General features: G+C 40.8%; 1 protein-coding gene across 11 annotated transcripts in view; it reads right to left on the minus strand.

The window, feature by feature from the left end:
• SOX5 (SRY-box transcription factor 5) overlaps nucleotides 1–13,904 on the minus strand; it is a 1,357,610-nt gene that overhangs the window by 74,030 nt on the left and 1,269,676 nt on the right. For all 11 annotated transcript variants that reach the window (XM_060194518.1, XM_060194519.1, XM_060194513.1 and 8 more), the window contains one exon: nucleotides 265–411. In XM_060194518.1, the coding sequence (XP_060050501.1) occupies nucleotides 265–411 (147 nt within the window). The remainder of the gene's footprint in view (nucleotides 1–264; nucleotides 412–13,904) is intronic.

The following is a 13,904-nucleotide window of genomic DNA, read 5'->3' on the forward strand; positions in this document are numbered from 1 at the left end:
CTATAAGTATAGCACACCTAGCTTACTAATCTTTGCAAAGCTTGATATTTGCTGTTCTAGCTTCCAATAAGTGTCAGCTAGGTACTGAAAGATGATATGCATGTGTATGAGTTTACATGCCCTTATTGATCCTACTGGACTCTGGTCTCCTTGACGATCCAGAGTGTAGCCAGCTGCTGGGCACATAATGGATATTCAGTAAACATCAGCAAATGACAAGTGCAACTTGAAATGACAAGACAGGTAGATTCTTCTAAAGGGTACCTTGCTTTTGGGCGGCGGGCTGTTTGTGCTCTTGTCGGTGTGAATGCTGGTAGGAGATACAGCAGCACCAAGGTTGCCTTGGGGTATGCCCGGGAGCTTTCCTCCTGGAGAGACCTGCATTGCAGCGAGCTGGGCAGCATATAACTGCTACATGAGACAGAGAGAGAAAGACTGATTAATGCGTCTCTCAGAGAGCACCTGTTCTCAGAGGCATCTTTCCCTGTGGGCATGTTTGTGTAGCGCCCTGGGATATATATTTTTTTATATTTATTTCCCCATTTGTCATCCTTGCTGTTTTTTATTATTGTTGTAGTTATTGTTGTTGCAGATGTCGTCGTTGGATAGGACAGAGAGAAATGGAGAGAGGAGGAGAGATAGATAGACACCTGTAGACCTGCTTCACCACCTATGGTTCAAACCCTGGCATATTTTTAAGAAGGGGCTGTCACCTTTACTTTCATGGCCTTCTTCAGGAGAGAAGTGGCAGGTGACAAATACAGAGGATTTCAACTTCAGAATGCCCATGGACTCAAAGCAAATAGCAACTATGCTTACTTATTTTTGTCTACTATTCATGAGAAATGTATTGTATTACACAAGAATGTAGCTTCATATACAGAGTGATATTATTCAGACTAGTTCACAAACCCTGGATGCCCCTTCTATTGCATTTGCTGAAATGAACAGCTGTAAGTTTTTTTCTGATTATTAGCTGTGCAGAATTTTAAAAAAATGTATTGAGAAGGAATAGAAGAGCAGTATCTGGAGAACACTATCTGGTCAGTCTACCTACATTGATAAAAATTAATTGGATGCTTGCCAGAAGTCCACTTTACTTCATGATCTATAAACACAGACATGGAATTATCTTCAGGATTAGGGTTTTAAAGAATACTATCTGAAACACATACTTTCCCACTAAGCCATCACATAATAATTCTTATTCAGTAACCAATAAAAGCTACAAGTCAGAGTAGGGATAAAGGGCAACCTTGCTTTCACAAGGATAGTCACATTACATAGTTTTTTTTAAAAACCAATGATGTTGGTTTATACTCAAATAGCCACATCGAACATTTTGATTACTATTCTCTCCATCTTTATTTAGAAGTTTATCACAAATTTAAGATCTACATGGGAAAGGGATATGTGTGTGCATATATATACATATATATTCATATCAGTATTGAAAGATGGATGTTAAATGAAACAACACTGAAGAGCATTTCTGACAGAAATTTCTAAGGATAAAAAAATATCATGGTAGAGACCCTGATAACTGGGGTCTTTTTTAAGAAATCCTATTAGTCAAAACTGAATACATGCACACACATGCACACATACGCAAATATATGGCACAGTCTCCAAATAGTAAAGCTTAAATAAAAGGACTTTAAAAATCATTCTTTAAAATGATGATTTATATTTAATGTCAACTAGTATAAGATATACCCTCAAAGAATCAAACAGCAGAGAAATATATTTATACCATTAAAAACTGCCCTCCACTAATCTGCTATTAAAATATGTCTTATCCTGGGAGTCGGGCTGTAGCGCAGCGGGTTAAGCGCAGGTGGCGCAAAGCACAAGGACCGGCATAAGGATCCGGGTTCGAACCCCGGCTCCCCACCTGCAGGGAAGTCGCTTCACAGGCGGTGAAGCAGGTCTGCAGGTGTCTATCTTTCTCTCCTCCTCTCTGTCTTCCCCTCCTCTCTCCATTTCTCTCTGTCCTATCCAACAACAACAACAATAATAACTACAACAATAAAACAACAAGGGCAACTAAAGGGAATAAATAAATAAATAAAATAAATATTTTTTTAAAAAAAAACATAAAAAACAAATAAACAAAAAAATGTCTTATCCTAATCAGAAGAAAGGAACAGACTAACATTTCTGCAAAACAGTGTAGTGTCATTCACTTTAGTGCCATTTCTACAGAATACAGAGACAAAGTAACTTATGATGGACATTTCATTAGCCATCTATTCAATCAGTGTGGCTAGCATTAGGTAGGCTTTAATTTCCCCCTCATCCTCCCCTAGCCCGTTTCTCTAATTTGGGTTTTCTGATGCAAGGGGACAATAGATGGAGTCACTCTTCCCCCAACAGTGATCAATTTTCCATTATTCCCGGATCACTGCATTTGTCACCAAGCACATCTGATTTTCATGGTTTACCAAGGTTTGAGAGTGGGAAATATTTGTTTCTAACCCATTTTAATTTGGGGCACATCTGTATGTTTCTTAACTATGTCTGAAGGTTTAAAAAGCACATATGGCTTATAGACTCTAGTGTAATTCAGGTCTCAACAGAAAGTCAGAAATGTTAGTATTTCTGGATCCTAGCTTGGCCATTTCCAAGCTTATAGCAAATTTAGATTCAAAGAACCTGACTGATTCTCACATGGTGTTATAAACATCATAATTATTATAAATATTACATAAAACAACACTGCTGTACTAAACATCTCAAATGATCAACTTATCTAATCCTTAAACTGTGTGTTGGCTGGGTTTTTTTTTTTAAGATTTTATTATTTATTTATTTATTAATGAGAAAGATAGGAGAGAGAAAAAGAACCAGACATCACTCTGGTACATGTGCTGCTGGGGATTGAACTCAGGACCTCATGCTTGAAAGTCTAGTGCTTTTAGCCACCTCCTGGACCACAGTTTCAACCTGATGCTGTTGACTGGCTACGGAAGAAGGGGAAACGCTAGAAGAAGAAGTTGGCTGGTTTCAAAATAAGGAGTCAAGGGTTCATGTTAAGCTTCACTTGCTGCATACTCTAAAGCAAACCCAGGAGTCGGTACCTGTACTGAGTAAGGTCTACAATCAGAGCCACTGGTTCACCTCTTTGAGAGGAACCTAGAGGTGACTGAAGTCACCTGAAGCAACAGGCCTGGACCACCACATAGGCACGGTTACATTACCTTTATATGTGCATTTATGTCTCTTCAAGAAGTCTGGCTAACGCCTTCCATTGAAGGGTGCCCGATTGAAACCAGAGGTAAATATCAGCTGTATCCTTTGCCTTAAAGTAAATGTGCTTTAAAAAGAAAGCGAATTTTCTCTGCACATTAAGACAAATTTAAAAGATCTTAAACAGAGCTGACATAATGGGAATTTGTTGTGGCTTCTTGACTCCCCCAATTCCACAGCATCAGGCTCTCCATCTTCTGTACTGCTACAAACTTTGGGTTCTCATCCCCTTTCCCTCTTTCTACCCCCCAAACTACTCCAGAAAATAGTATTTTAAAAGGAAATGATCACATCAAGTTAGTTGTACTGTACCCACTGGTTAGTGTTGTCTTTGTGCTGACATGTCCCTATGTGTCTGTGTAGGGATGTATATAGTTACTCTAACTTTTCTCTCCAATTTCTTCCATAATCCTGTATTTTTGTCTCTTTATGCATTCTAAGAAACTCCAAGGACCATGCTTCCTCCTTCTAGGGGGATAGTTAATCGTCAGGTGAGCCTTGAATCTAATTCCTACTTTGAACTTTGTCTTAGATTCCATTTGTAAACTCAGGGATACATAAGGAATAAACGGCATGGTGCATATAAAACACTCAAAAGGGGGCCTGGCATTGGCACACCCAATTAAGCACACATATCACCATGCACAGGGACCCAGGTTCGAGCCCCTACTCCTCACCTGCAGGAGGAACGTTTCATGAGCAGTGATGCAGGTCTGCAGGTGTCTCTCCCTTTCCCCCCCACCCCCGAATTTCTCTGTCCTGTCAAAAAAAAAAATGGCCACCAGGAGCAGTGGATTCAGTGTAGGCACTGAGCCCCAGTGATAAGAAAACAAGGTAAAGGTGATTGACTATATTAACCGTTAATACACCCAGTAAATCTAGTTAGCTGGTTAGTTAGGGGATACATATATGCTGTCCTATTGTATTCTCTAGAGTGTGGCATGTACAGTGAAAGGCACAGGAAATGTGTAAGCATAGCTTCTTCCCTTAGATTGGACAGCACAAAACCTTCAGGCCAGGCCGCCAGTGACCATTAAGGGCATGCCATTGTTACAATAGCAGAAAAAGGAAATGAGTCAGGGCTTCCTGATATGCAATCAAGGGAAAGATATTTGGCTGGCATAAAAAGGAGGTGGCAAGTGGGAAGAGAGAACAACGTGACCAAAGGCACAGGAACAGGAATGAGCTTGTTGTGGCTAAAGGAACACAAAGTAGGATGGTTTGGACACAATCATTAGTGGAGAAAAGTGGCAAGAGGGACAACAATTATTTGAACCCATCGTGTGGGGGAAGAAGAGCAGTTGAGGGCCTGCTGGCTAAGTTCACCTTGTGGAAGATCTTGAAGCATAAGCATGGAGATTAAAGCTTATATACAAGTAAGAGAACATTATTGGGGATCAGTGCCTATGATGCTTTTAACTAGAATGATGTTGAGATGAATAACACGTATGAGGTTATCAAAATTCAACGGTAATGATTTTAATGAGATTCTTTATTTTAACCAAAAACAGAAATCTTGTAATTCTGTATTGTGATGCTGAGAATGTTGGAACTATTCAACCATATTTCAGGGTGTGGTCTGACCCCACCATCATCCTGGCCTAGGAGAAGCCTGGCTTATAAGGACAATAACTCACCATTAGCTGCACCCACAATTTTTCTCTCTCTCCAATCTCCCCCCTTCTCCTCTCTCCTTTCCTCATTTCTCTCCTCTCTCTCTCTCCTTACCCTCCCTTTTCTTGATTCCCACACACTTCCTTCCCAAATCCATTTCATCCCACTATAAGTAGGATATCTGGGTACAAATGTATTAAGAAAAAGAATATCAAAGTTGCTATAGAAAAATAAAACCTGACTTACTTAAATGCAAATTGGTAAAACAGTGAATTATGAACTTTGATATACTGCCATTTCTGTATACCACTTTTTTTATTTAGCAGTTTTTATTGAGCTAATTCTTAAGACTTGTTTTTATAGCACCAATATGTAAGAGAGGAAAAAAATGTTAACTGAATTGTATATATTCTTAATAATTGAGCAAATAACAATGAGGTTGCTTAAATTTACCCCCAGTGTTTAAAAGATTAATGAGAGAGCGAGTAAGCACCACACCACCACTCTGGCACATGTGGTGCCAAGATCAAACTCATGACCTCTGGCCTGCAAATCTGATGTGTGCCCCACTGTGCCAGCCCTCACCCCAGGCTGCTGCCCACAGGATTTAAACAGGTAAAGGGACAAAATTGGAAGTATTTTACCTCCCTTGGTGATCAGAAAGCCATCATAGATTAGCAATCACTTAATTCGCATGTGAGTTTAATGCATGAAGATGTGCACTAAAAAAAAACAGTGGTAATTTTCCTTAGAACTTCAAGTTTATGCAGAAAAAATAAATAAAAGGGCAGGTATTTAAAAAAAAAAGTCCAGGAGACCTGGGACCTGGCAATAAAATTTCAACTCTATATAATGTGGTATCTGGTTGGATCTTTAATTAAAATGATTGAAAAATGTGTATGATGTCACTTATTTTTAAAACAAGGTAAACACATACTTTGAAGGTTTAAGTCAGCCTTTAAAGACATTTATTAGATATAAAATGTAAGAAAAGCCTTTTTTTTTTTTTTTTTTTAGGGAAGGGGCAAGAAATACCACGTTTGAGAGGGAAAATTCAGAAAGCAATTTCAAGGCTCCATAAGTGTTATCTTTATAGCTTAATTTCAGCTTCTTAATGTAACTTAAATGTGGAGTTTAAAGAGAAACTAATGTACTGGAGAAAATCTTTCAAAACATATCAGCATGTTTCAATGTGAATAAATTTGCTTTGCACATTATTTTTCATAATGTTTCTTCACAGAAAATTATTAGAGCAACTTGAGCTTAAAAGTATATTTTCTCCCCTGACATTGCCAGCTCTTCTGTTTGTTGTTGTTGTCTTAAGGATGTTGTTATAAGAATACAACGCTCAAATCTGCTGGCTCCCAGGACAAAAGTACAATAGAAACTCACATGCAGGGGCCAGATGGTGGCATACCTGGTTAAGCATACACATTACAGTGCACAAGGACCCGGGTTCAAAGCCCCCTGGTTCCCACCTGCAGGGGAAAACTTCACAGGTGTTGATACAGGGCTGCAGGTATCTCTGTCTTTCTCACTCTCTATCTCCCCTACGCTCTCAATTTCTGGCTGTTTCTATCCAATAAATAAAGATAATTAAAGAAAAAATAGAAGGAAAAAAGAGAGAAGAAACTCACACATTCAATTTGTAAAACGACCATTTGTAGAACAAGCTAGCAGATTCCAGTGAAGTGTTTTATTGTGCCACCCTGGTAAATGTGCTTTCTGAATAACCGGATATCGTTGTGAATGTTCATGGTGGTATCATCACTTATCACAGTTAAAAGGTAGCAACAAGCCCCCCAAAAAAACACCCATGGAGACATGAATACACCGTTATTTCATACACAGACACAGCAGAGCTTTCTTTGGCCCTGAAAAGGAAGGAAGGACATTCTGCCACCTGTGACAAAGGGAAGGAGCTTTTTTTAAGACTTTAAAATAAATCCAGGCACAAAAGGTCTGATATTGTCTGATTTCACTCAGAGGAGGTAACTAGACTAGTCAGAATCACAGAGACAGCAGCAAAGTGTCTGTAGGGTCTGAAGGGGTAGGTGGAAAGAATGTAATTGGGACACTGGACTTCAGCCTGGGGAAGAGAAGGATGGTGGTGTTAGCTGCACAACAATGTGGGAATGCCTAGTGCTGATGGATTCTACACTGAAACAGGGCCAAACTGGGCAATGATGAACATTTTAGCCCTTTCCTCTACCACAGTCTGGAGGGAAGCTTTGGACTGAGATGGATTTCCTGATGGGCCTGCAGCCCAGGAGTCTCCTGTTCCTTAAACCAGGCTCTTTGTTGTTGTTGTTGTTAGTGATTTAATTCTGATTTACAAAATTATAAGATAACGGGTACAATTCCACATGTTGCCACCACCAGAGTTCTGTGTCCCCATTCCCTCCACTGGAAACTACAGTGGTTCTCCCAAGGTCACCAATATGGGCTGACTCAATATATATTCTTTTCTTTATTTCTTTCTCTCTTTCTCTCTCTCTTTCTTTTGTCCTACCATCTCTTCCTTTCTAAGTCACACCTAGACCTATTACTACTTCCAAGTGTCCTTTTTTCCCCTCTTCTCTATTGGGGTCCTGATAAAATTGGGATTCAGAGTCTTCTAGTCATCTTCCCCTAAAATTTCTCCCCCTCTGGGAGTATGTACCAAAGATCTCAATAGGGTGCAGAAGGTGGGAGCTCTGGCTTCTGTAATTGCTTCTCTGCTGGACATGCATGTTGGCAGGTTGATCCATACCCCCAGACTGTTTCTATCTTTCTCTAGTACTTCAGCTCCTTTGAGGAGAAGAGGAATGACTAGTGACTGACAGCAACTCACTTTCTTGGCTGTGACTGATTTACAGATGGCTTCTGAGACCCAGGTTGTGACAGGGCTATAGCTCTGCTAGACAGGAAGTCTCCCAGGAGGGGCAAGACCAAATTAGAATAGGATGATATTTCAGCCTCAATGAACATGGCGCACAAAGTTAACCTTTAAATTAACAACAACAACAACAACAAAAATGCAAGGAGTATTTAAGTTCTCCATGCAATGCATACCATAGGGGGAACCTTTAAAAAGATACTATCTTCTTTGTTTCTCCACCTTCTACTTCTCCTAGGCCAGATATGAGCTTGTTGTGGTTTGCTGTCAGCAGTCACCACTACTGGGACAATGTTTGAAGAGGTGAAAGAAAAAAAAAATCAGGCTTCTTTCACTGAGCATTTTTTCTTTTTTTCTTTTTCCACCAGACTTATAGTTGGGGCTCTGCCTACACAATGAATTCATCCTGGTGGCTTTTTTTTTTTTTTCTTTTAACTTGATAGGTCACCAAAATTGGGAGGTGAGAGGGAGAGAGAAAGAGATGCCTGCAGACCTGCTTCTCAACTTATGTTGAGAAGTCCCCTGAAATGTCTTGAAATGTCCCCTGTACAGGTGGGGTGGGGTCTTGAACCTAGGTCCTGTGCCTTAGGTAACCTGTGCACTCAAGGAAATAAAGGACTGGATGGGTGGGGCTCCCAGATTGAAACCACTACTGCTGTGGCACACACTGCCTTGAAGCACTCTACTTGGGTAATGTGTCTTAGAAAAGCTCAAGAACAATGTTATGTCTGATTACAGCATGGTTTTACCATTAAAAAAAAAAAAAAGCTTTAATACATGTACAAAAGCTATAATATTATCTATCTAAAGCCGCTGTCACTAGAAAATAATGCACAGACAGTCTTTAATATTTCATTCCAAATTCAGTCCCACTCAGTGTGATACTTGGCAGAATATGGAGCCATCAATGAGGGGTGGAGTGTTGAGAGGGTGTGAAGATGGCATCCTGCTAAAAATTAAAGAATACATCTGAACTTGCTTAAATCTGCAGACCTTTTTCACAGGTATGATGCTCTCATGCTGTTTGTGTCACACTGCAAAGACTGAGGCGTATAAATAAGAAACACTTCAAATGGACTGGTTTGAGGCTTTCTTCCTTTGACTCTACACACACCAATGAATCCTGAGTCGCTAGAAAGAAACATTTGGACTTTTATAATTAAAGCAGTTCCTTAAAGAACCAGAGATGCATTTGCAAGAGTCACGCGAGGAAAACGCCAACTGATAGTGTATCTCTCACTCCCTTCTTGTGGCTTCTCCTCCGCGAGCCATCTTCATGGACTGCACAGTAATCCGTGACAATATGTTCCAACATCTGCCTCCCCATATGATGTATGACCTATTCGATTGACCCTTTTTATGCCGCTCCAGACTTGCTGTTCGTTACTGTGGGAGGATGCACACTCTGCATCTATTCCTGAGGTCACCACCCAGTAAATACATCTCCATTTGGCAAGGTAAGGAGGATGCTGGCTGGAAAGCACCTCGGGTGTTTTATACATCGGGGATTAGGATTCCATCTTTGGTTAGTTTAGTTTTATGAGGAGAAACATGGCGGCTGAAATTCCTTTCAAATTAACAACTGAATGAGAAATGCTTGTGCACCCTAGGGAAAGGGGGAGAGAGGGCTGATTATCATTACCAAATGTTTGTTCATCGTTTAATGTAGGAACACTAATATTATCAAGAAGATCACAGAACATAAATCCAGGGGCCAGGTAGTGGTGCACCCAGTTAAGCACACATATTACCAAGCTTACTGACCAGGGTTCCAGTCCCCACTCCCCACCTGCAGGAGGTCTGCTTCAGGAGTGGTGAAGCAGATCTGCAGATGTCTTTCTTTCCCTCTCTCTCCCTGTCCTATCAATTTCTGTGTCATATCTAATAAAAATAGTAGAAAATAAGAATGATTAAAAAACCTTTTTTAAGATCCTATCTTTAGCAAAGTTCTTAATTGTGAATTCATCTTTCATTTCATCTAACAGACTGGGTGTGTCTGTGTAAGAATCAAAACATTTAGCACAGCTATATACAAGATACTGGATACTGTACAGCAAACCATAACAAAGGGACTTTTCAAAGTTAACCCAATTAACAAATAATGTGATGGTAACATTAACTATTGATTGTCTTTTTGAACCCTAAGACAGCAGGAACCTCACATCTCCACTATAGAGCCCCTACTTCCCCCAGTCCTGGAACCCTTGGATAGGGCCCACTTTCCCGTATGCATCTCCCAATCCAAACCAAATAATATTGCATCCGCCGATCACAACCTAACCAACACAATGATTGCCACCTCAACATGCTTCACCTCAGACTGTGTCCAGAGACTTCACGTGTGGAATGACAACCCTTCAGCTTCATTACTCTGGTGAGATCTTTCCTTTTATAGTACACTCTAATTTCATCTCAGGTAGTTCACTTTCTAACAAAGTCCCATACCAGTTTCTGTGAGAGAGAGCTTATGTGCACACATATCCATAAACTACTGCAAAATATATACCTGAAAGCAGAAGTACACTAGAGTTTGCAGTGAGTACCTCCCTAACACTTCCTCTCCACTATTCCAAGCTTGGGATCCATGATTGCTCAACAAATTGTTTGGCTTCGTATGTTAACTCTCTTTTCAATCACCAGGTTCCAGATGCCACCAGGATGCTGGCCAGGCTTTCCTGGATTGAAGACCCCACCAATGTGTCCTGGAGCGCAGCTTCCCCAGAGACACACCTTACTAGGGAAAGAGAGAGGCAGACTGGGAGTATGGACCGACCGACCAGTCAATGCCCATGTTCAGCGGGGAAGCAATTACAGAAGCCAGACCTTCTACCTTCTGCAACCCTCAATGACCCTGGGTCCATGCTCCCAGAGGGATAGAGAATGGAAAAGCTATCATGGGAGGGGGTGGGTTATGGAGATTGGGTGGTGGGAATTGTGTGGAGTTGTACCCCTCCTACCTTATGTTTTTGTTCATTAATCCTTTCTTAAATAAAAAATTTAAAAAATAAAAAAAAAGAATCAAAACATTAAAAAAATGAGTATTCTAAAAACATTTTAAAACTGAGTCTTCTGACTTAACAGGAAATAGGTGCTTGCTGAGATCAAATTGGTCGACTATTTATTATTTATTTATTTTTGACCTTAGGGGGAGGGGGAGGGGGAGGGGGAGGGGGAGGGAGAGGGAGAGGGAGAGGGAGAGGGAGAGGGAGAGGGAGAGGGAGAGGGAGAGGGAGAGGGAGAGGGAGAGGGAGAGGGAGAGGGAGAGGGAGAGGGAGAGGGAGAGACCTGCAAACCTGCTTTGCTGCTTGTGAAGTGTACCTTCTGCAGGTAAGGAGCCAGAAGGCTTGAACTGGAATCCTTGCATGGTCCTTGTGTTTCCTTATTACTGTGTGGGCTTAACTGGGTGCACCATTGCTCACCTCCCATCAAGCTACTATTTTACATGCTGAAGGAAAAGATGGTCATTTCCACAATGAATACTTGCTTGGATCCTTGCAAACATGCTTGCAGAGAGAGGCAGTGCAGGCGCCCTGCTGCTCCACTCATTTTGCTATGTCTGCACACCATTTCTAGGGTCGTCGTAACAATGATGTGTATTCACTGGAGCCAAAGAAGGCCCACAGTGTTGCTGGACAGCATGCCAGAATCACACCTTCCATGGTTTAACTGACCAGTGGACACAGGGATTCTCACTAAACTCTGGGCGAATGACAGTTTTCAAGGTCAGGGCTTAAATTAGGAGTGAAAAAAGAAAGAATAATAATAAAAAAAAAACTCTATCCCTAAGGAAAACAAGTTTCTTTTTTCTTGGCTTTTTTTTTTTGTATTGTTTTGGTTTACTATTAGTACTATCAGAGAAAACAAATAATGAGGGGGGTCGGGTGCTGGTGCCCCTGTTATATAAAGTGCATGTATTACCAAGCATGAGGACTTGGGTTCAAGCACCCTGTCCCAGAGTGCAGGGGGGAGCTTCACAAGTGGTAAAGCAGAGCTGCAGGTCTCTCTCCTTCCCTCCCTCTCCCTTTCCTTTTTTCCTCCCCCTCCCTCTCAATTTCTCTGTTCCAGAGAAATTATACATAAAATAAAGTTTAAAAAATTAAAACAGATGAGGGTTTTAATTAAAAGGACTCATTCTTATAGATCCCCTTGTTTTTCCCTTTACAATCCTAAGATCAAGGAGATATTCCACATAAATGTAGTGTTATCTACTGGAGTACTTAAATCATGACACTTTTGTGGAAAGTTCAGGAGTAATCTGAGCTCAGGGTAATAAAGGCTGCAACAACAGTCACAACAGTAAAGGGTTATAGGATGCTTGCTGTGTGCCTCAACTTTGCCCTTTCTGTCTGAACCTCTCTACAACCTAAAGAAATAAAATGTTATTCTTATTTATGGAGGACACAGAAGCCCAGAGAAAGTAAAGTCATCTGCCCAGAGTCACAAAGCTGACATTGGAATCCAAATCTTTTTATGGCACTCATAACTCTTAATCATCATGCCTCATGAAACTTTTTTTTCCTGAGGAGTTCAGTACAGTAATAGAGCCTAGGGCTTTGGGGCAAAGAGTTGCAAAGGCCCAAGAGGGCAGTTTTTACAGTACTTCTATCAGAAGCTGGGTTTTTCTGTTAAGGAAGTGAGAAATAGCCAAGAGATTTTTTCCCCCCTCCTATTAGTTTTCTTCTGATAGGTTCTGGTTTTTCAGTTTGGTTTTTCTTCTCAGATCATGGTGCTCTGAGATCTACATGGTAGAAAACCAGTTAACAGTTTCCTTCAGTATGACTCTTGGAGGTCAGGAGGAAGGGTGAAATGACTATATGCATGGGCCTGGGAGGGCAAATTGCTGGAGAACCACCTTGCAGTGGGAAGACAGGAGAGAGAGGCTTCAGTGAGGCCTGGACAGAGAAGTCTAGAAAGGGAGGGGAGAATTTTCCGCATTTAAAAAGAGGAATGCCTGAATGCCTTGATTAGATTTGCATATCTACAAGATTAGTCTACAAAGAATGTGGCAAGCTGAGTGGCTGGGCTCAGCCACAACTCATTCTCCAGAGTTAACATTCAGTTAATCACTATTTTAAAAAACTTTACTGAAAACTAACTCCAAATCAAACAATAAATCTGTACAGAAATGTCAACAGTTTGAGTCCCATTTTTACTTATTTGCATTTCCCTTTCTGTATGTATATCTATATCTATTTATAGATCTGTATATTTTATTGCCACCAAGACTGTCTCTTGGGCTCAGTCCCAGCACTATGATTCCACTGAATATTTTTACTCAATAGGGCAGAGAAACAATAAAAGGGAGGGAGAGATAGAGAGGCAGAAGCAGAGAGAGACATCTATAGCACTGCATCAATGCTTATGAAGCAGCCCCTTCTGCAGGGGAGTGTGGGCTCTAACACAGGTCCTTGTGCACTTAACTGGGTGTGCCACCACCTGGCTCTCCTGTATAATCTGTACAAACAATTTCATGGGAAACTCTGTCCTTTTACTCCTTAATCTGTATTTTGTTTTGCTTCTTAATCACTGACCTTGGTTTCTCTATTACATTAAATACATAGAGCTGTTTGCACTACAGAAGTCACACCTATTAAATTAATTAAAACAACAAAACAAAAACAAACAAAAAAAGTCAATCCAGTCGGTCCTTGCATTTATTTATATTATTGTTTGGACTTTCATTGGTTTTTCAGATCGCAACAGACTTCCTTCCCAACAGATCAAGTTATGTTTGTTTAATGAGAGATGGGGAAAGGAGGGGGAGGGAGGGACGAAGGGAGGGAGGGAGAGAGGGAGAGAAAGAGAAAGAGAGAGCTACACCAACCAGACCACTGCTCAGCTATGGCTGATGGTGGTGCTGGGGACTGAGCCTAGGGTCCTCAGAGCTCCAGGAACAAAAGTCTTTTAGCAAAACCATCATGCCACCTAAATATTCAGGAGAATCAGCAATTGAAACATTTTCTTTCCTGTGCTAAATTAATTCATTAGGAATTTTAGAGGATACCTACTATGTGTCAAACACCATCCCAAAAGGTTACACCTATCAGTCAATAAAACTCTTGCCTTCATGAATTAATGTCTTCAATACCCCACCTCCCACCCCCAGGAGACTTGAGACTTTAATCTTTCAATTTATCTACCTTAAGTTGTCTAGGTATTTCTT

This window comes from Erinaceus europaeus, chromosome 7 (genome assembly GCF_950295315.1).
Source record: "Erinaceus europaeus chromosome 7, mEriEur2.1, whole genome shotgun sequence".
Classification (NCBI taxonomy): domain Eukaryota; kingdom Metazoa; phylum Chordata; class Mammalia; order Eulipotyphla; family Erinaceidae; genus Erinaceus; species Erinaceus europaeus.